The sequence below is a fragment of the Neofelis nebulosa genome, chromosome 13 (genome assembly GCF_028018385.1).
Source record: "Neofelis nebulosa isolate mNeoNeb1 chromosome 13, mNeoNeb1.pri, whole genome shotgun sequence".
NCBI lineage: Eukaryota > Metazoa > Chordata > Mammalia > Carnivora > Felidae > Neofelis > Neofelis nebulosa.
Window position 1 is genome coordinate 63,537,375 of NC_080794.1, and position 22,029 is coordinate 63,559,403.

Genomic DNA, 22,029 nt, shown 5'->3' on the forward strand with positions numbered 1-22,029 from the left:
AAGGCCCAAATGTTTCCTGAAGTCTTCCTCAACTATCCCTTCCTTTTCTAAACAAAGCACTTACTAACTGTGTTGGCCCACTCATACGGACCATGCACTTCCCTGTGGAATCTCTAGATTTATTACCAGAGACTCTTTAACCTTTTAAATGAACACTATTCAAATATTAATATGAAAATTTGTAGTAGGTATTTTCAATATTAAACATTTAAATATTAAAATTTTAAGTATTTCATTTCAGATTGGAATCCTGTATTTAAATATTCAATAATAAATAATAGATGTCATTTAAATATTTGCCAACATCCATGTCCTCATAGGGTCCTTCCAAGTTCCTGGGTGGAGACCACCTACCTGTAGCTGGAGGTGATGGCTCTTATAATTTCTCTCAAACAGAACACACCGTTTCCCTCGACTCTTGAAGAACCGCCTCAGTGTCACCTTGTACTTCTCCACCTCTTCCACCACCTCAGCTGAAAGCTCCACCACTGACTGGTAGTGCCCAATGGGTAGGATGAGGACGTGGTCATCAGATAAGCCTCCTTTGGCCAGGGCAAGGTAGCACTAAAGAGAAAGCACACAGAATCAAGATACCAATGCCACAGGTATGATTCTTCAGGGAGAAAAGCCTATACAAAGAGTGAGCATGAGGGTGTAGGAAAAGTGTTGAGAGGCTATTAACAGAAACTCTCTGACGTTAAAAACCTGCTTTTAGAAGTTATAACAAGAACCTGGTGATGAAGAAGATTAGATGTAACAAATCTCTATCCAGCTATCAAATGAACTGGGAGCAAATGAATGGCACACAAATGGGCTTTTGGCTTCAAAACCCCCAAAACTTAAGGAGACCAGAACAACAAATAGTCGGCCTCCCAGGCTCCAACCTGGAAAACAATTTTTCAGTTATTATGGCCTTCAACCACAGAAAGACACCACTTGATTTCAAAATGACCACTTTCCCTATGCTAACATCGAATCCCATACCCCACTCCTAAATACACCCTCTGGGCTCACAAAAAAGGTTAAGATGTCATGATTAGCATCCAGTGTCCCTACAGCCTTAAGCTGCTGCCTAACTTCTACAAAATTAAAGCAAACATATAACCTAATGGGGTGGAAGGAAGAAGCAGAAACCTCAAACTCGGACATATCCAAAGAGGTAGAAAACCATGGTTCCCAACAGTGGATGTCAGCAGCTAAACAGCAACTAAAACTATCTCTGTCAAAACCAAACATGCAAGACTTCTCCACACTTAGACACTCTCTGAAAGGAAAACATTATGAGTAGAGAAATGGCCAGTGAATATCAATGCAGGTGAATGTACTAGAGCTTTAGAAAAAACAATCTGACATTTCCTTCTAGTGCTGTGAGTTCAAAGTTAACTGAAGGAAGGAGTAATTTATTATTAACACTGAGAAAATCTAATAGAAGGGCAGAAGAGGTATCAGAAACAAACTACAGCATGATCATCCTTGATTTACTTGGCATAGAGGACCAAGCACATCTACAAACTTAATCTTCCAGATGACTAAGGTTCATTGAAACTTCATTAAGTGCTCATTTTCTTCATTTTTACAACTATTTTTGATTGTATGCTTTAGGTTACTCTTGAAGCCTGAGTCTTCAAGCCTTTTCTTTATGTCAAAGGGTCACTACCATAAACATCAGTTTTCTTATTGTAACAACCAGGTTTCTAGTCCAGACTAAAAAGCATCCCTTGCCCCAATGCGGTACCTCCCAGTTCTTGTGAACAATTTCATATTTGCCCAATCTCCTCCTCCTCTCAATTTCTCTCCTTTTGTTCTGTACTTGAATTATCTCTAAAAATGTGTAAATAAGACCTGAATAAATGTTTCTCCCATAAGTAAAATACATCAACTATTTTGGACTCTTAGCAGCGCTTCCCTCATTTTACTAGTTTGTGGTCATGGGCCATTAGCACAGTTCCATGTATATCCCTTGAGGAAGGCATAGCAAAGACAGAGAAAGCCAAGACAAAAATGTAGTGAGAGGAGATCAAGAGGAATGGTTGCAGGGAGGAGATTCTAAATCCTCTGCCAGACACCCAAAGGTCCCAGAGGTTCCCAAGAAGTTTCTACTAGACAAAGAGCAATGTAAGAGCAATGAAGTGCAGACTTGAATACTGGACAGGCTCTAGGCTAAAATTTTCATATGGCCTCCTACTTGCAGTGCTGGGCTGGGCCACAAATAAGACCTGAGATATTTTTTGCCTCTCCAGCTTCAGGCCTAGGTGAAAAGGAAAAAGGTTTCCTTGATCATCCCCTATGCACATACCCTAGGCTAGATAATAACCCTGGGCAATTAAAAGGTGAATGGAAAGGAAAGATCAATTTTCCCTGAGGCCTACAGCAGCCCTGAGCTAAGTCACCTATTCCAAATCTCTCTTCCCCTGTGTGCCATTTTGAACTATTGAAGCTTCCCAAACAGAAGGCAGTCCAAAGCCTGCCTACCTTACAAGTTGTATGGGCGAGAAGAATGGCATGAACTAATCCAAAGAGGAAAACAAGGGCCAAGAGAGATAATCCATAAAGGGCGTTCCTGTAAAACCAAAAACTTCAAGTTTGCTTTTCTTCCCACTGAAGAGTTCATCCACAGACTCCATGACCCAATTAGGTCACAGGCCTTGACCCCATTAGGGCTCCCCCTAGAGACAGGGGAGTGTGCCGATAATCAAGACAAAAATTTAAATGTAGAAGACTGGGACTCTTCAGTCTGAAACTATAAAGGCAGACAGAGATGTGACTAAAGAAGTAAAGAATGATGAAATCGAGACTCTGGTCAGTCTGTAGGAGGCCACGATAAAGGGCCCTCAGATAGGATAAGTCGAGGAAATGGTCACCCTCAGAAACCAAAATTAGAATAAATCAATGAAAAAGAGATGAAAGTCTCTATTTTGCAGAAGCACTACACACTAAGAAATGGTCTGTAAATATTGCCATCAAAGGCCACAAGAAACAGCCAGTTCCTGTTTCAGGTGACTAGGGTGTAACTGTAACCCTAAGAACTAAGCTTTCTTCATTCTAAGTGAATGAACAAGAACGATAAGGGTCTACACAGATCCCAGGAAAATGGGTCAAAGACCAGTATTATTCAACATCTAAACAAGTCCTGCCCAAGGAAAAGTATCTGGGGAAGTCTCAAATAGGACCACTTTACAGTGAGACACACATAATTCATCAGAGTTTCCATAGCCTGAATAAAATCATTCTCAAGATCATCCAGTTATTTGATTCAGTGCTTACCAAGCAACCCTGTAATTATTATCTTGGGTTCCCAGTTACCCATACTAAGAATGTGGATATGGGTATTCTTCTCTTAGGAAGCTATATCCTCTATTACAAGGCATAACTGAGAATTTATCACTAGTCTTTTATGTAATTATTTAGTATGAATCAGTAAGAAGGTCAAGAAGTATCTGAAACCATCGCCCTAGGAGATACACCTATTTGTCAGAAAGGGAGGTAGGGAGGGGGCAATCTTGTGAAACTGGCACTACAAAACCACAGGAGAATTACTATCATCAAAAACACACACAATAACTAATATTGGAAATGTGGAAAAACAGGAACCCTCATACATACATACACACACACCGCTGGTCGGGATATAAGATGTTACAGCCATTTTGAAAAATAGCTCAGCAGTTTCATAAAAAATTAAACATAAATTTACCAGCAATTCCATTCCTAGTTATCTATCCAAAAGAAATGAAAATATACGTCCAAAGATACGCATGCAAATGTTCATAGCAGCATTATTCCTAATAGCTATAAAGTGGAAACAACCCCAAGCCCATCAACTGATAAATATATAGAATGGAATACTATTTGACAATAAAAAGGAATGAAGTACTGATACATGCTACAACATGGATAAGCCTCAAGAATATCTGCTGAACATAAAGAGCCAGACACAAAGACCGCATATTGTATGATTCCATTTATATGAAGTGTCCAGAAAAGGCAAACCTATGGAGACAGAAAGTAGATTAGTGGTTGGCTGGGGCTGAGGATGGGAATGGGGATTAACTGTAAACGGGCATGAGTGAAGGACATATTCTAAAACTGTGTTATATGATGGTTGCACAACTTGGTAAGCTTACTAAAAATTGGTGAATTATTAAAGTGGGTAAATTTTATGATACATAAATTTTAACTTTATTAAGTTAATAAAAAACAAACAAATAAGGATGTCCTTCTCTGTAAAAGGTCCGAGGAAGTAACTCACATGTGTGCCAATGTTGACCACCAAGTGCTTTTCCACTTCAGGGCTGGCAAGGCAAAACCAGCAAGGTCCTGGAGGCTGAGCTTCATATGGAAGAAAGCACATGTTACTATGGTGCAAGCACTCCAACATTTAATCACCCTGTAGAACTCAGCCTTGTCTGATCTTTATACCTTGCAAAGATTCATATACAGCACTGCCGTAAAGAGCTGGTCCTGCTGTGCTTCTACTGTGACCCCCGCGATCCCAGCACTTTTATCAATGAAACTAACCTGTATTAGAAAAACTCTGAATTTGCAATCACTTCACAGGTGGATAACCACAAGTGGATGACCACATACTGACCAAAGTAGCATTTAACTGGCAACAGGCTGCAATGACAGACCACTGAACTGGATGTCAGGAGTCCCAATTCTAGCCCCAACTATGCCACTGGCTCGCCACATGACTCTGGGTAATAAGTTTACTCCAACAAGGTCAGCTTCTTCAACTTTGAAACAAGCAGTGGAGAAAGAGGGTATCAATGCAATAACCTTAAATTCCTTTTTTTATAGACATCCAGGGAAGGGAAGGAACTTTCCCCAGAGTTCTTTCAAGAACAGCACAGACATTCTCAAAATCAGGCCATCTTAGTAGTATTTTATTTTTGGTCTTAATGACCCATTGTACAGTTTTCCTCTGCCAGAAGAAGCTCTCTTAGCAATGCCATGTCGCACACAAGATCTGAAATAAGTCACTGCTCACACAGGAGACTTCAGGAACCAAGATACTTACGAGGTTTGCGAGGCTGCTTTGGGTGAGGAGAAGACTTGCTATCTCTGCCTGTAGATGAACGCTTCCTTCCCTGCTTTTCATTTAAATCAAAGAAAAACTGACAGGCTGATTCTTCCTGAAATGGCCAAAGGCAGAAGAGTAAATGTTATTAAACTAATCTTTAGACAAGGAGTCAACCATTCACATACAAGGGAACATTCTTGCCATGTCATATCTATCTTGCCTCCTGGCCCTTTCTACCTACTCTAGATAAGAAAAATATCTTCCTAATCCTGATGCCTGGACTCTCAGTCATACTTCTCAACACATACCCAAAATAGCACCAAATCCATCTTTTTGTAAAAGCAAGTTAAAGTGCAAGTTATAGAGCAATTCTTGCCTAAAACAGAGCAATCAAAGCCCTCCAAATGCCTTTTCCTCTCTCTTAGTAGCGCGTTGGTGTAGTCCTACAATCTCACAGGTCAATCAAGTCAAACTGAGCTTTAATTAAAAAGATGAGGAGGTTGTCAAAGAGGTGAAAAATCTACACACTGAAAACTATAGAAAGCTTATGAAAGAAGTTGAAGACACAAAAAAATGGAAAAAGATTCCATGCTCCTGGATAGGAAGAACAAATATTGTTCAAAGGTCAATACTACCCAAAGCAATCTACATATTCAAAGCAATCCCTATCAAAATAACACCAGCATTCTTCACAGAGCTAGAACAAACAACCCTAAAATTTGTATGGAACTGGAAAAGACCCCGAATAGCCAAAGCAATCTTGAAAAAGAAAACCAAACCAGGAGGCATCGCAATCCTGGACTTCAAGCTGTATTACAAAGCTGTAATCATCAAGACAGTATGATACTGTCAAAAGAACAGATACTCAGATCAACGGAACAGAATAGAGAATCCAGAAATGGACCCACAAACGTATAGCCAACTAATTTTGACAAAGCAGGAAAGAATATCCAATGGAATAAAGACTGTCTCTTCAGCAAGTGGTGCTGGGAAAACTGGACAGCAACATGCAGAAAAATGAACCTCGACCCCTTTCTTACACTATACACAAAAATAAACTCAAAATGGATGAAAGACCTAAATGTAAGACAGGAAGCCACCAAAATCCTCGAGGAGAAAGCAGGCAAAAACCTCTTTGACCTTGGCCGCAGCAACTTCTTACTCAACATGTCTCTGGAGGCAAGGGAAACAAAAGCAAATATGAGCTATTCGGACCTCATCAAAATAAAAAGCTTCTGCACAGCAAAGGAAACAATCTGCAAAACTAAAAGGCAACCAACGGAATGGGAGAAGATATTTGCAAACAACATATCAGATAAAGAGTCAGTATCCAAAATCTATAAAACTTATCAAACTCAACACACAAAAAACAGATAATCTAGTGAAGAAATGGGCAAAAGACATGAATAGACACTTCTCCAAAGAAGACATCCAGGTAGCCAACTGACACATGAAAAAATGCTCAACATCACTCATCATCAGGGAAACACAAATCAAAACCACCATGAGATACCCCCTTACACCTGTCAGAATGGCTAACATTAACAACTCAGGCAACAAGAGATGTTGGTGAGGATGCAGAGAAAGAGATCTCTTTTGCACTGCTGGTGAGAGTGCAAACTGGTGCAGTCACTCTGGAAAACAAATGGAGGTTCCTCAAAAGAAATTAAAAATAGAACTACCCTACGACCCAGCAATTACCCTACTAGGTATTTATCCAAGGGATACAGGTGTGCTGTTTTGAAGGGGCAAATGCACCCCAATGTTTACAGCAGCACTATCAGTAACAGCCAAAGTATGGAAAGAGCCAAAATGTCCATCAATGGATGAATAGATAAAGAAGATGTGGTATATATACACAATGGAATATTACTCGGCAATCAAAAAGAATGAAATCTTGTCATTTGCAACTACATGGAAGGAACTAGAGGGTATTATGCTAAGTGAAATTAGTCAGTCAGAGAAAGACAAATATCATATGATTTCACTCATATGTGGACTTTAAGATACAAAACAGATGAACATAAGGGAAGGGAAGCAAAAATAATATAAAAACAGGGAGGGGGACAAAAACAGAAGAGACTCATAAATATGGAGAACAAACAGAGGGTTACTGGAGGGGTTGTGGGAGGGGGGATGGGCTAAATGGGCAAGGGGCATTAAGGAATCTGAATTATTGTTGCACTATATGATAACTAACTTGGATGTAAATTTAAAAAAACAAATTAAATAAAAATTTAAAAAAAGAAGATGAGGAGGTTGTTCAAAAAGAAAAAGGTCTGGGATGCCTGGGTGGCTCAGCCGGTTGAGCATCTGGCTTCAGGTCAGGTCACGATCTCACATTTCATGGGTTCGAGCCCCATGTCTGCGGACAGCTCAGAGCCTGGAGTCTGCTTCGGATTCTGTGTCTCCTTCTCTCTCTCTGCCCCTCCCCTGCTTACACGCTCTGTCTCTCAGAAGTAAATAAATGTTTAAAAAAAAAAAAGAAAAGAAAAAGGTCTAAGAAAGTGGACAATGCATACTAGTCAGGGAACTTGACACTCCTTGCTTTAATGCGGGAAAAATTAATTTCAGAAAAGTCTGCTATTAGGAAATTTCTTCAGAGTGAGTCCTATTTACCCGCTAGCACCTGTTATAAAATCACAAATTACATTGCTTCCAAGCTGTTGGATCCTTGCCTGAAAAGTTAAAGTCTCAACTTTGACAAAGAAAGACTCAACATTCGTAATGCTAACACCCGAGCCAAGTTTAGACAGGGACGTAAAATATGAAACTGTTAACCCCAAGCTACAATAAAAAACACTGCACTTACGTGAAATCTACTAAGCCTTTCTAAACACCATCGTAATTTCCCAAGGAGAAAAAAACATTTAGATTCTAGGGATTAAACTGGTCTTATGAGCTAAACTATAACCAGGAAAAGCACGTATGCAATAGGCAGTCCTGCCCGGAAAATACCACCTCCCAATCAGAACATACCTCTGGGGCAGGAATTGGCTTTCCCATGGATGCTTCCTTCCCAGATTTTCTGTAAGGGTTTTCAGTAACATCGGGAGGCTGTTTGACCAGTTCTGCTGCATCCATTAGTTTCATGGGAACAATACTGAATGCATAAAGATACTGTGGAGGAAAAAACAAACAAACATAAGATTAGGAAAAATACCCTTTATCCAAATGTAACCAACCTAATTTATTCACAGAAGCTTCAGAAACTGAGTAAAAGTAAAAGAACAGCAACTGGCCTGTTTATGGCTCAGAGAATACACAATAAATCAAATGTCAATTTAGTGATCTCCGTAGAAGCTAACCAAGGGCTGATGAAGTCAAGAAACAAATCAAAGCCCTAGTCCTTACAAAAATCAGCTTTTACACAAAACTACAAGGCTCAGGTGGGACTTGTTCCATAACCCTTGCAGACACCCTGCTTCTGTCTCTGATTCCTTTATCTTTGTGTACTTTTTGTTAACAGAATTGTGGCACTGCCATTCTTTTTTCCTAATGAAAATTAAATTAGACACCTTGATGTTTCCCTCTGATATTATACAATTTCTGCTGCATATGCTGATGGGTTTTCTTAGGGACTAATAGCAAAGAAGTAAATATTCATACAGGTATCTGGACACTCACGCTAATGGCACAGATACTGAAATCTTTAGATGAGACAGGAATAGATATTTAACCTCAGTTCTGCCCATGGAAATGCAACTAATTAACAATGGCACACCATCTTTCACCGATCACATTGGTAAAAGCGTTAATAAAAATTTGACACTACTCCGTGAGTATACTGTTGGTGAGGGTATAAACTGGAACTGGAGATGAATTTAATAATGCTTGCCAAATTTAAAAATGTCCCTACTTTTTGACTATAGTCAAAAGACTTTGAATTGCTTAGGGCCGAGGCTAACGTGGCCCTGAGAATAAAGCAATAGTAAAATATCGCTATCATAAAAATAGTGAAAATACTGTGAGTGCTACAATAAAAAAAAAATCACAAATCTAAACTTACTAAGAACACGTTGGGCTTAAAAGTTTAAGAAACTACGGGAAAAAAAATATGTGTACTTGCTTATCTTTTCTGTGCATGTGGTTTATGACACGTTACAGAATAATCTTCACATTATTTATCTGGCTATTCTTCCCTTGCCTGATTGTTCTGATTTTAGCTGTCTCAATCCACAATATCCTGCTTTTGACCCTAGAGAATCAGAAGTGCTCACAGGGAAGTGAGAAAAATAACATACTTTTCTGGTATATTCTCTTTCATTCATCTGCACTGTTTTCCAGTACAAAGATAGATTCCAGGTATCACTAAGATTTTCCAAAGCCAAGGAGTGGTTAGGTAAATCCTATAAAGGCTTTTATTATTTCTGCTAAATGAAGTTGCTGAAAGAAACAAAGCAAGAGTACCATCTGAGGGCAAACTCATGAATAACTTACAAAGACAACTACATGGATGTGGGAAGAAAGGAACTTCATTCATTTGAAATTTTGCCTTTGTTCCACCGAGCCTATTTTCCCAAACCCTTCTCTAAAATCTCCTACAAAGGACCCAAGGAAACCTGACTTTTTATTATCACATCTTTAGAAAGGAGTCACTAAAGTGCCGGAACCTTGCAATTGGGGAGAAGAAAGATCTGAATGCTAAACTGGCAAGAAAAACATTTATCGCGCAGACGATGAATATTAACCTACCATCAAATACTCAAATCTTTACCTTTTTCTTTTCGGGATTTCCAACACTTGCCAAAGCTATGAACCTGGTGGCATGCTGTGTGGTTTCCTGCAGAACGATGTGGTTTCTATAATGTATTTGACAGATAACAGATTAGCAACAAACTTTACTTCTGACTTACAGTTATGAAATATGTACACTCCATAGGACCACAAGAGAGCACAGACTGTAAGTCTATCACCACCAATAACATAATCTCAGAGGTTACCTATAAATCTAGTAAGATACTCATCCCTACTTCACAGGGCTATTGTTAGAAAAAAATGAGATCATATATCTGAAAAGCACAAAAACTCCAATATTTGGTTTTAAAAGAGTTGTAAGATTGGCAAAATGTTGATAATTGCTTAAATTGGGTAATGGGTATAGGAGGGTTCATTATACTATTTTTTTAGTGTAATAAAAATCTATAATAATAAAAACAGGATGAAATGAGTTTTAAGAAGAAAAATATGCTTCAATAGTAATTTATAGTATGATTTCATTTTTCTAGGAAAAATACAAAAATACAGGAGTGTCTATACTTTACAGAAAAAAAAAGTAACTGAATACACCAAAACACTTCTTCGAGCTTTTCTATGTTTTACAAGTATCCTACATTAAGCAACTTTTAAAATTAAAAGAAAAATGTTATGGGTTATATACATTTTTTTATTTTTAGCAAGTTGACCATTAATACAGATAGCAACCCTTAGAGCTCTTTCCTTATGCTACCGAAATTTCCTGAATCATCACAAAATATAATTTTATTTTAAAAATCTAGCATAGTACCATTTTTTTATAAGCAAATATACAAACATATGTTTTATATTCACATCACTGGAAAGGAAATAAGCCAAAACACAGTTTGTCTGCTATAACCTGTTTCTTTAAAGAAAGGAAGTACATTCATAATTGGCATAAGGTGAAAGTCATGCTGCTTCACCTGCAACTTTTTCCAAGTTTTAAAATGACTGAAACAAGTTTAGCCACAATTAAATAGAAGCTTTAATAATACATCAAGACATTAAGGAAAAACAGCTGAATCTCCTACACAAGTGTCTTTCTTTAGAGCAAGCAGTGACTAGGGCAGTGGCCTCAAGAACTGCTAGTACTTCCCACTGTTAGACTATTCAGGTGTGGTAGGCAAAACAACAGCCACCCAAAGATGTCCACGTCCTAATCCCTATAACCTGTGAGTGGTAGCTTACATGGCAAAGAAGAACTAAGGTGATAGATGGAATCAATCAGTTGCTAATCAACTAACCTTAAGATAGGGAGATGATTCTGAACTACCTGGGCAAACCCTACATAATCACAAGGCTCCTTAAAAGTGGAAGAGGAGCTATGTGGATCCTGAGAAACTTAACAGGAGAAACTCCCATGGGGGAGGGGGGGGGGGGAAGAGGTTAGAGTGGGAGAGAGCCAAAGCATAAGAGACTCTTAAAAACTGAGAACAAACTGAGGGCTGATGGGGGGTGCGAAGGAGGGGAGGGTGGGTGATGGGTATTGAGGAGGGTACCTGTTGGGATGAGTACTGGGTGTTGTATGGAAACCAATTTGACAATAAATTAAAAAAAAAAAAGTGGAAGAGGAGGGGCGCCTGAGTGGCTCAGTTGGTTGAGCTTCTGACTTTGGCTCAGGTCATGATCTTGCATTTGTGGGTTCGAGCCCTGTGTCGGGCTTTGTGCTGACAGCTCAGAGCCTGGAGCCTGCTTCAGATTCTGTGTCTCCCTCTCTCTGCCCCTCCCCTGCTCACACTCTGTCTCTCTCTCTCAATAATAAATAAACATTAAAAAATTAAAAAAAAAAAAGTGGAAGAGGAAAACACAGGCCTACCTCAAGAAGCAAGAAAAATCTCAAATACACAACCTAACCTTACAACTAAAGGAGCTAGAAAAAGAAGAACAAACAAAACCCCAAACCAGTAGAAGAAAGGGAATAACAAAAATTAGAGAAGAAATAAACAAAATAGAAACTAAAAAACCAGTGAAACAGATCAATGAAACCAGGAGCTGGTTCTTTGAAAAGATCAAAAAAATTGATAAACCTTTAGCCAGACTCATCAAAAAAAAAAAAAAGGACTCAAACAAAATCAAAAATCAAAGAAGAAAAATAACAACCAACACCACAGAAATACAAAGGATTATAAGAGAATATTATGAAAAATTATGTACCAACAAACTGGATAACCAAAAAAATGCATAAATTCCTAGAAACATATAGCCTCCCAAAACTGAATCAAGAAGAAATAGAAAATTTGAATAGATTGATTACCAGCAATGAAATTGAATCAATAATCAAAAAACTCCCAACAAACGAAACATCCAGGACCAGATGGCTTCACAGATGAATTCTATCAAACATTTAAAGAGTTAATACCTATTCTTGTCAAACTATTTCAAAAAAAAGCTTCCAAATTCATTCTATGAGGCCAGCATTACCCTGATACCAAAACCAGATATAGACACTACAAAAAAAGAAAACTACAGGCCAATAACTCTGATGAACACAGATGCAAAATTTCTCAACAGAATTATCAGCAAATCGAATCCAACAACACATTAAAAAATAATTCACCATTATCAAGTGGGATTTATTCCTCCCATGCAAGGATGGTTCAAAATTTGCAAATCAATCAGTGTGACACATCATATCAACAAGAGAAAAGACAAAAACCACTGGATCACTTCAATGGATGCAGAAAAAGCATTTGACAAAGTACAACATCCGTTCATGATAAAAAAAAAAACCCTCAATAAAGTAGCGTTAGAGGAAACATACCTCAACATAATAAAAGTCATATATCAAAAACCCACAGCAAACATCATACTCAATGGGGAAAACTGACAGCTTTTACCCTAAGGTCAGGAACATGAGAGGGATGTCCACTCTCGCCACTTTATTCAACATAGAACTGGAAGTGCTAGCCACAGCAATCAGACTACAAAACAGAAATAAAAGGCATCCAAATAGGAAAGGAAGAAGTAAAACTTTCACTATTGCAGATGACATGATACTATATATAGAAAACTCTAAAGACTCCACGAAAAAACTACTAGAACTGATAAATGAATTCAGTAAAGTCACAGGATATTATATCAATATACAGAAATCTGTTGCATTTCTATACACTAATAATGAAGTAGAAATTAAGAAAGAAAAATTAAGAAAAAAATCCCATTTATAACTGCACCAATTATAAAATACCTAAGAATAAAGTTAACCAAGGAGGTGAAAGACCGGTACTCTGAAAACTATAAAACACTGATCAAAGAAATTGAAGACAACACAAATGGAAAGATATTCCATGCTCATGGATTCGGAGGACAAATACTATTAAAATGTCCCTACTACCAAAAGCAATCTACAGATTTAATATAATCCCTATCAAATACCAACAGCATTTTTCACAGAACTAGAATAAAAATCCTAAAATTGGTATGGAACCACAAATGGCCCCGAACAGCCAAAGCATTCTTGAAAAAGAAGAAGAAAAATGGAGGTATCCCAATCCCAGATTTCAAAATATACTACAAAACTGTACTAATCAAAACAGGATGGTACTGGCACAAAAACAGACACACAGATCAACAGAACAGAATAGGGAGCCCAGAAACAAACCCACGATTATATGTTCAATCAATTAATTTTTGACAAACGGTATTGGGAAAAGTGGACAGCCATATGCAAAAAGAATGAAGCTGGACCATGTTCTTACACCATACACAAAAATAAACTCACAATGGATTACAGACATAAACATGAGACCTGAAACGATACAAATCATAGAAGAGAACATAGGCAGTCATTTCTCCGACACTGGCTATAGCAACATTTTTCTAGGTATGTCTCCTAAGGCAAAGGAAACAAAAGCAAACAAACTATTGGGACTACATCAAAATACAAAGCTTCTGCACAGCAAAGGAAACAATCAACAAAACAAAAAGACAACCTACTAAATGGGAGAAGATATTTGCAAATGCCTTATCTGATAAAATATATAAAAAGCTTACACAACTCAACACCAAAAACACAATCCAATTTAAAACAGACATTTCTCCGTATGAACAGACATTTCTCCAAAGAAGACGTACAGATGGCCAACAGACACATGTAAAGATGCTCAACATCACTCATCATCAGGGAAAGGCAAATCAAAACCACAACGAGTTCTTTATACCTGTACCTTTATACGAGTACCTTATACCTGTCAGAATGGCTAAAATCAAAAACACAAGAAAAAAGCATTGGCAAGGACGTAGAGAAAAAGGAACCCTCATGCAATGCTGGTGGGAATGCAAGCTGGTGCAGCCACTGTGGAAAACAGTATAACAGTTCCTCAAAAAATGTGAAGTCGATTTATTGCATGATCTAGTAATTCCCCTAATGGATATTTACCCAAAGAATACAAAAATACTAATTCAGAAAGATATATGCACTTCTTCGTTTATTGTAGCATTATTGACAATAGCCAAAATATGGAAGCAACCCAGTGTCCATTGATTAATTAATGAATAAAGAAGATGTGGTATATATATACAATGGAATATCACTCAACCATTAAAAAAATGAAATCTTGCCATTTGCAACAACATGGATGGAGCTAGAGTGTATTATGCTAAGTGAAATAAGTCAGAGAAGACAATACCAAATGATTTCACCCATGTTGCAATTTAGGAAACAAAACAAACGAACAAAGAAAAAAAAAGAGGGACAAAAAACCAGACTCTTAAATACAGAGAACTGATAGTTACAAAGAAGTAGGTGGGGAGATGGGTAAAACAGGTGAAGGGGATTAAGAGTACACTTACTGCAATGAGCACTGAATAATGTATAGAAATGCTGAATCATATTGTACACTGAAACTAACATAACACTGTATGTTAATTACACTAGGATTTTTTTTAAAAAGTAGATGAGGGAAGAGGAAAAGTCAGAGGGAAAGTGACTACAGAAGGTTAAGAGTGACAACATTCAACCACAGTTACTGGCTTTAAGATGGAGTAAGGGGGCCGTGAGCTATGGAACACAGGTGATCTCTACAAGCTTAAGAAGGGAAAAAACCATTCTCCTGTAGAGCCTCCAGAAATGAACATAATCTGGCCAACACTTTGAGTTTAGCCCAGTGAAACCTGGGCTACAAACGTCTGACCTACAGAACTGTAAGATGATAAACTATATTGTTTTAAGCTACAAAGTGTGTGGCAACTTTTACAACAGCAATAGAAAACTAATACTACAGGGAAACTGCAAGTACCCATAAAAAGCTGTGAAGATGCTTCCCTCATTTATTTTAAAATAATAATGACTAATGAAGGTTGCTACCTCTGAATGGTGTTTTTAATGATGATAAACTGTTCCTCAAGGGAAGCAAAACACTCACAATAACACCCACAACACAGGAATGCAAAGCATGGACTGACTGTAATACCAGGTGCAAATGTTAGTGGAAATTTACCTATGTTAGTATTTGTATCGTGCTGGTTATGGGGTTTTGTTATTGCTCTGGTTGAAAACTCGTACAGGCTTTTTTTCTTTTTTTTAACAGCTTTATTAAGATCTAATTCAAATACTATATAATTCAGCCATCTAAAGTATATAATTCAATAGTTTTTAGCATATTCACAGAGCTGTGCAACCATCACCACAATCTAATTTTAGAACACTTTTATCACCAGTAAAAGAAACCCTGTACCTATTAGCAGTCACTCCCATTTCCCTCCAACCAGCCCCTGGCAAACACTACTCTACTTTCTATCTCTATGTATTTGCCTACTCTGGACATTTTATAATAAGTGGAATCATATAATATGCGGTCTTCTGTGTGTGTGGCTTCTTTGATTTAGCATAGTGTTTTCAAGGTTCACCCATGTAGCCTATCAGTATTCCATTCCTTTTTCTTGAATAACATTCCAAAGTATGGATGTATCACTTTTTCTTTACTCATTCATCACATGATGGATATTTGGGTTGTTTCTACTTTCTGACTATTATGAATAAAGCTGTTATGATCATTTGTGTACAAATTATTGCATGGGCTAGTGTTTTTATTTCACTTGGAACAAGAGTGGAATTCCTGGGTCAGACAGTAACTCTATATTTAAATCTTTTGAAGAACTGCCAACAGTTTGGCAAAGCGCCTGCACCAGCAATGACACCAGCAACGCATCAGGGTTCAGATGCTTCCACATCCTCACTAACACTTATTACTTGCCTTTTTGCTTGTAGCCATCTTAGGGGATGTTAAGTGGTATCTCACTGTGGTCTGGATTTGGATTACCCTAATCGATAATGACATGAGCATCTTTCATGTGCCTATTGGCCACTGGTATGTTTTTCAGGGAAATGTGTATTCAGATCCTTAAAAGTTGGATAGGTTAAAAAAAAATGTTGGATACGTTTTGAGAGGCTTGATAACCTCTGTTTTTAGTGCATGATTTCAGAAAACAATAGGCTTTTCTATATGGAGATATAACAGGAAAGGCTGTATTATTTATGATTATATCTTAGGCTTTGAGATTATAGGGAAAGGATAGGTTATTTTTTTCTTTATGACAGAGAGAGAATGTGCACATGTGTGTGTGGGAGAGAGAGGCAGAGAGAGAGGGAGAGAATCCCAAGCAGGCTCTGAGCTGTCAGTGAGGAGCCCAATGTGGGGCTTGATCCCACAAACCTCAAGATCATGACCGGAGCCGAAATCAAGAGTCAGACGCCTAACCAACTGAGCCACCCAGTCGTCCCAGGAAAAAAGTTTTTATAAATTATTTTAGAAATTATCCATGCTCTTTACCAGTGAAGATAATCCAGACCTAACTTAATTCTATCCGTTAGAAAACACTGGTTTATGGTCTCTGTAAGACATGCTTTAAAAACTCCACTTCCAGAGGCGCCTGGGTGGCTCAGTTGAGTTAAGCATCAGACTTCTGGCTTCAGCTCAGATCATGATTTCACAGTTGGTGAGACTGAATCTTGCATTGGGCTCTGCACTGACAGTACTCTCTTTCTCCCTCTCTCTCTGCCCCTCCCCCTCTCTCACACACACTCTTCACTCTCTCAAAATAAATAAACATTAAAAAAAAAAACCCACCTCCAAACTCAAACTATGAAAAAGCAAAAAACAAATTGATACAAGTTCTTGATTCTTAAACTGAAATACTGCTGACATGCTTATGCTGAGAAATGAGTTTTCAAGACTGTACAAGGAGTACCGGTTTGACCTAATGTGCTATGCTACATAAAGCAGTGATGATTAATACTGTGATAACAGTATTATTACTTCAGACGTTGAAACTGTTAAGGGGCTGTATACAGTCCAATCCCTTGTATTTCTAATTAGGAAACAAACTCAGAAAAGTTGAGTAATTTGAGAGCCACTCACTTCGGTGCCTGAGTAACCAAAAGGAACGAAGATGTTACATGGCTAAAACGAACAAGAGAAGTTCCCATAGAATCCAAGGCAAATTCTTCAAAAAGCCAAAATAATGAAATGCTACTCACCGATAGGGAAGTCTCTCATAATAGGTCTTTTCCAAAGCAGCAAAATGGTATCTTGGTTTCAAGTCTGTGGCAAGACCGGAGATCAAAGCAGAGCCACATTTTTTGGTATCCACTTCTCCCTAGGAAAAAGAAACTCAGTCATCATAACAGACCTAGGAGTTATCAAGAAATGCAAAGAAATAGGACAATTTAAATATCTTTGAAATTTTTATGTCGATACAAATGTAGGCAGTAGGATTTGGAGAGTAATATCCACAACTTGTGGCAATCAGAGAAACTTCAAACACAGAAGAGGAAGCAGGCTATTGTTAAGTGCAGAGAGGACAACGGCAGGAAGCAGGGGTTAAAAGGTAAGGTGAGCCCTCCATACTAATACCCAAAACAGGGTTTATTCTAATCTTTTTGGAAAGCAAGCTCTCTCTCTGGAGCCCACAGACTATGCTTCTATAATCTGCGTTGTTACACATCCATAGTTCTGACAATGCAGACATTCAGAGTCAATGCAAAAAAATAAAAATTAAAAGCTAGCTTCCAGGGTCCTTAGGATCCATAGAACATCTGGAATGGAATATTCAATGACCTCATGACATAAGCATGCAATCCTTTATTTTGCTTCAGTCAAGAAAGGTGTGGTTTGTGGAAGGCACAACCACACCCTGGCCAAAGTCTGTAACATAAAGTTCATCAAAAATATCAACTTTATTCTCCAAACATCCCTAGCTTTCATTAACAACAAATTATGTGATGTCTCATTCATATTACTTATGAACTTAAGAGAAGGTATTAGCTGCAAATAAAGAAATTACCAAAATTAGTTTTCTACTAAGTAAAGCAAGAAATTCCTTTTACTTATGCTCACTTCCTTCAAGTTTCTGCTGAAGTGCAGAGAATCAGCCTCGAGGTTAGTCGTAGTATCTCAGAGACTGATAAACTGTATTGTTTTCTCCCCTATAAAGATGATATGTAGTCTTTTATAAACTTTAATCAAATCCTTTTGTTAGCACCCCCAAAATGAAGGGGCCTCATTTTTCTCATCCTTCCTCACAGAGTATTATACGTGTCTTCCTCCCTTCCACCAGCAACTTAGTCCTCCTCCTATCTTCCCTAGCTTTGCCGTACCTTCTCACTGCAACCAGCACTGCCCCTTGAATTCTAAATGAAAACAGCCATGGATTGATGGCAGGGGAAGACAGCACTGTCCCTTTTCCTTTCAACACCCCACCCCTGACAAGGCCTGGTATCTTGTTGGCTATTTTGGTCCAGACACATCGTGAAGTTGGCAGAGAGTGGTCTACAAGACCTTTTTCTGGATCATTACTGATAACTCTGCATCTACTAATTGATACTTGTCTCTAAATGCATTCTTAGGTTTCCCTTCACTGAAACTCAGCTGATGCTTTCTGCCCTCATATACAACCTTTCAAGATCTTCCTTAGGCTTATTTCCACCAATGTGATGGTGGTCACTCCCCAATCTGATACACATCCTCTTTTAGACTGTTTATTAAAATATTAAGATCAAATGCAATGGTGAGCTCCAATGCATCCCAACATTAAAGCTTTCACATTAGAGAAATAACAAGTTTTCAACATTTCTTTTCCCATCTTTAGATCACTATCTTTGATCTCATAATGATTCCATTAAAAAAAATATTTTGAAGTGTGCCTCAATGGCTAAGTCAGTTGAGTGTCCAACTCTGGATTTTGGCTTAAGTCACGATCTCCCGGTTGTGGCTTTGAACCCTGTGTTAGGTTTGGTGTGAAGGATGGAACCTACTTGGGACTCTCTCTCTCCTTCTCTCTCTGCCCCTCCCCCCACCCCTTTCTCTCTCTCTCTCTCTCTCTCTCAAAAATAAATAAAATTTAAACTAGGAAAAAACTAGTTAAATTAAACTAGTTAAATTTAAACTAGTTAAAAAAATTTAAACTAGGAAAAATTTAAACTAGGAAATAAAAAAATATTTTAAAAGCCAAAATACTACAATGTGCAATGGAATGTGGGGAGGAGAGGGGGGATACAACTAAAGAGCGGCCATTAGCTGTAAATCTTTTAACTAAACATTAGTAATCCCTCAAAACACATTAAGAGGAAGCTTGAAACAAGGCACTTGATGCAGAGAATATAATTTAAAGAATAACTCACTTATAATTAGAATTTTAGCAATCTCATCTGTGAATGGTGCTTTCATAAGATCAATCTGTTTTAAAGTTTTTGCTTTGGTTAATTGATATACTTTTAAGTATCCTGAAACAATTTACAAAAAATTTCTACTGAAAGGTCCTAAGAGCTGAAATATTCAATATAAAGAGCAAAAAGAGCCCAAAATAAGCCAGTGCAATTTGCTTACAGAAATTCCAACTGAACAAGCACTACTCACAGAAGAATTCCCAAAGTTCCCCACATACTTGGGCCATGGGGATGTGAGCAAGATATCAACACCCTTAAACTGGGATGTTGAACACAGCATTGTCCTCAGGGAAGACACATCCTTGGGACTAAAACTGTAACCTGGGACTGGCTCATCTACGGACTCTGTCCCACTGAGGTACACAATCTGCAGCCCCGAGCTTCCAGTGAAGATACCTTTACGACCTGGGTTCAAAGAAAAATGGACAAGTTTTAGTCAAAACTGCAGAAATGTTATTATGGTGATGAATCTCTCTCCCCGCCATGACTTGCCTACCTCCCTGCCATTCTGCATGTCTAAATAAGCACAGACTCTTCTAGAGTCCCTCTTCTGGCTGCAGGGTCTCAGTGGTGGATGGCTACAACTGTGTTCCTGTTCAGGGACAGCAGCCCTTATGTGGAGGCCACTGGAGCCCATGGGCCAGTCTGTTTACCCCAGATGCCTTACAAATGAAAAAGTTGGGAAGCAGTGATTTAGAAAAAGCCTTCCTGTCTTCTGGAAGAGATTCTACATGAATTAAAAGAAACCCAGGGGTGCCTGAGTGGCTCAGTCAGTTAAGCGTCCGACTCCTGATTTCGGCTCAGGTCATTATCTCAGTTTGTGGGATCGAGCCTCGCATCGGGCTCTGCACTGACAGTGCAGAGCCTTCTCGGGATTCTCTCTCTCCCTCTCTCTCTGCCCCACCCCTCATTCTCACTATCTCTCTCAAAATAAATAAACATTAAAAAAGAAAAAAGAGGGGCACCCGGATGGCTCAGTCAGTTAAGTACCTGACTCTTGATTTCAGCTCAGATCATGATCTCATAGTTCATGAGTTCGAACCCTGCATGGGGCTCTGCACCAACAGTGCAGAGCCTATTTGGGATTCTCTCTCTCTGCTCCTCCCCCACTCAAACTGTCTCTCTCTCAAAATAAATAAATAAACTTTAAAAGAAAAAAAGAAAAAGAAAGAAACCCAGACACTTGGACCCAGAGAGACGTAATAAGAAAAAGGAACTGCAGTTCTGAGGAAAGTTCAGTCTAGAACACACATACTCTTCATGCAGGCAGCAGCTTCCAATGGGTGGAAAACATCTGGAAAGAGCAACTGGGAAAAACTTGAGACTCTACCCTTTTTTAAATTTATTCCTGGCTTGGGCCCTTGATCCTGTTTCTTCCTGCTGCCTTCAAGACCTTGCTCTGTCAATTTTCACCTTCCTTTCACCTACTCAGTCTCCTCTTCTCAGCTGGCTCTTTCCACTCAGAAAAGAATAAAGTATTAAACATACTAATAGACATACTAATTACTAAAAGAACATGCCAATTAACACACATACTAACTGATAAAGGCACACACATACTAATAAAAAACTAATAAAAGAACTCACACACTAACTGAAAACTCCTTTCTCTTCTGTTTCCAATTTTTCAAAAGAGCAGACCATGCTCTCTAAGTGCTTTACCTCTTAGTTCCTGAACCCACTGTACTCTGGTTTCCATCTCCCACCATTCTCGGAAAGGTCATGAATCACCCTGTAACTGTCAATGGTCTCTCCTCCCAAATCAGTCTCTCTTCACTTAGAGTCTATGAACTTGACAATATCTTTACCTCCCCAAACACTGCTCTAATCGCTTTCAGCGATCCTGCCTGCTGCCTAGATGAAGATATATACGCCCACCACAGCGTGGTGCTTTCCTTCTCATTTTATTTCCCCTGAAACAATTTGATCCTTCTCAGCTTTGTTTTCCATCTTTAAGGGACCAACTCCCCAAAACCTATTTTTCCACACTGACCTTGTTGATATACTCTAGAAAGGTCACTTCCAGTGACATGTTGGATGTACTGCCAACACTTCAAGCTCACTATCACATGTTCACTATCAAGTTCATTGTTTGCTCCTCCTACTGGACCTCAAAAAATCTCTTTCACAGAAATAACCCAGTACCTCCATGCTCTTTCCACTCCTGGCACTAAATTCATGTGTTAAATGGCTGCCATAAATACCTACAGCAGGGGTCTTAATCCAAATCTAATAACTACCGTGAGAGCTGCCACAAGTTCAGGCCTATGCTAACACCTACAACAAAAGGATTTCAAAATGTGCACCTTGCAACAGTGGTTAAAAACAACAACAACAAAAAATCCATCCCTCAAGTTTTTGCCTAAAGGAGCCCCATATGATTGAAGCAAGATGAGATAAGATTGTTTACATGAGGGCCACAGCCAAACGTAGAGAATAAAGGTCAAGATGGACTATGGTGGGGAAGGATGGGGAGGACACTTACAGCAAAGGACATGTAGAAGCTTTCCAGAGAAGTAAGAGACCAAGAAAAAAGAACTGTGAAGAGCAGTGGAGTCATTTTAGGAAAAAATAAGTTGAATGATCCAAGAAGTCACAGACTGAC

At 38.5% G+C, this 22,029-nt stretch overlaps 1 protein-coding gene across 4 annotated transcripts in view; it reads right to left on the bottom strand.

Moving 5' to 3' along the window:
* Positions 1-22,029, bottom strand: part of CWF19L1 (CWF19 like cell cycle control factor 1) — a 32,198-nt gene that overhangs the window by 4,487 nt on the left and 5,682 nt on the right. For 2 of the 4 annotated variants that reach the window (XM_058697460.1, XM_058697461.1), the window contains exons 5-11: positions 19,615-19,829; positions 17,238-17,356; positions 9,741-9,825; positions 8,003-8,143; positions 5,021-5,135; positions 4,250-4,329; positions 355-564 (exon numbers count right to left, since the gene is read on the bottom strand). In XM_058697460.1, coding sequence (XP_058553443.1) covers positions 355-564; positions 4,250-4,329; positions 5,021-5,135; positions 8,003-8,143; positions 9,741-9,825; positions 17,238-17,356; positions 19,615-19,829 — 965 coding nt within the window. Of the gene's footprint in view, positions 1-354; positions 565-4,249; positions 4,330-5,020; positions 5,136-8,002; positions 8,144-9,740; positions 9,826-17,237; positions 17,357-19,614; positions 19,830-22,029 lie in introns of those variants that run through there. The other 2 variants (XM_058697462.1, XM_058697463.1) reach the window with 2 other exon arrangements.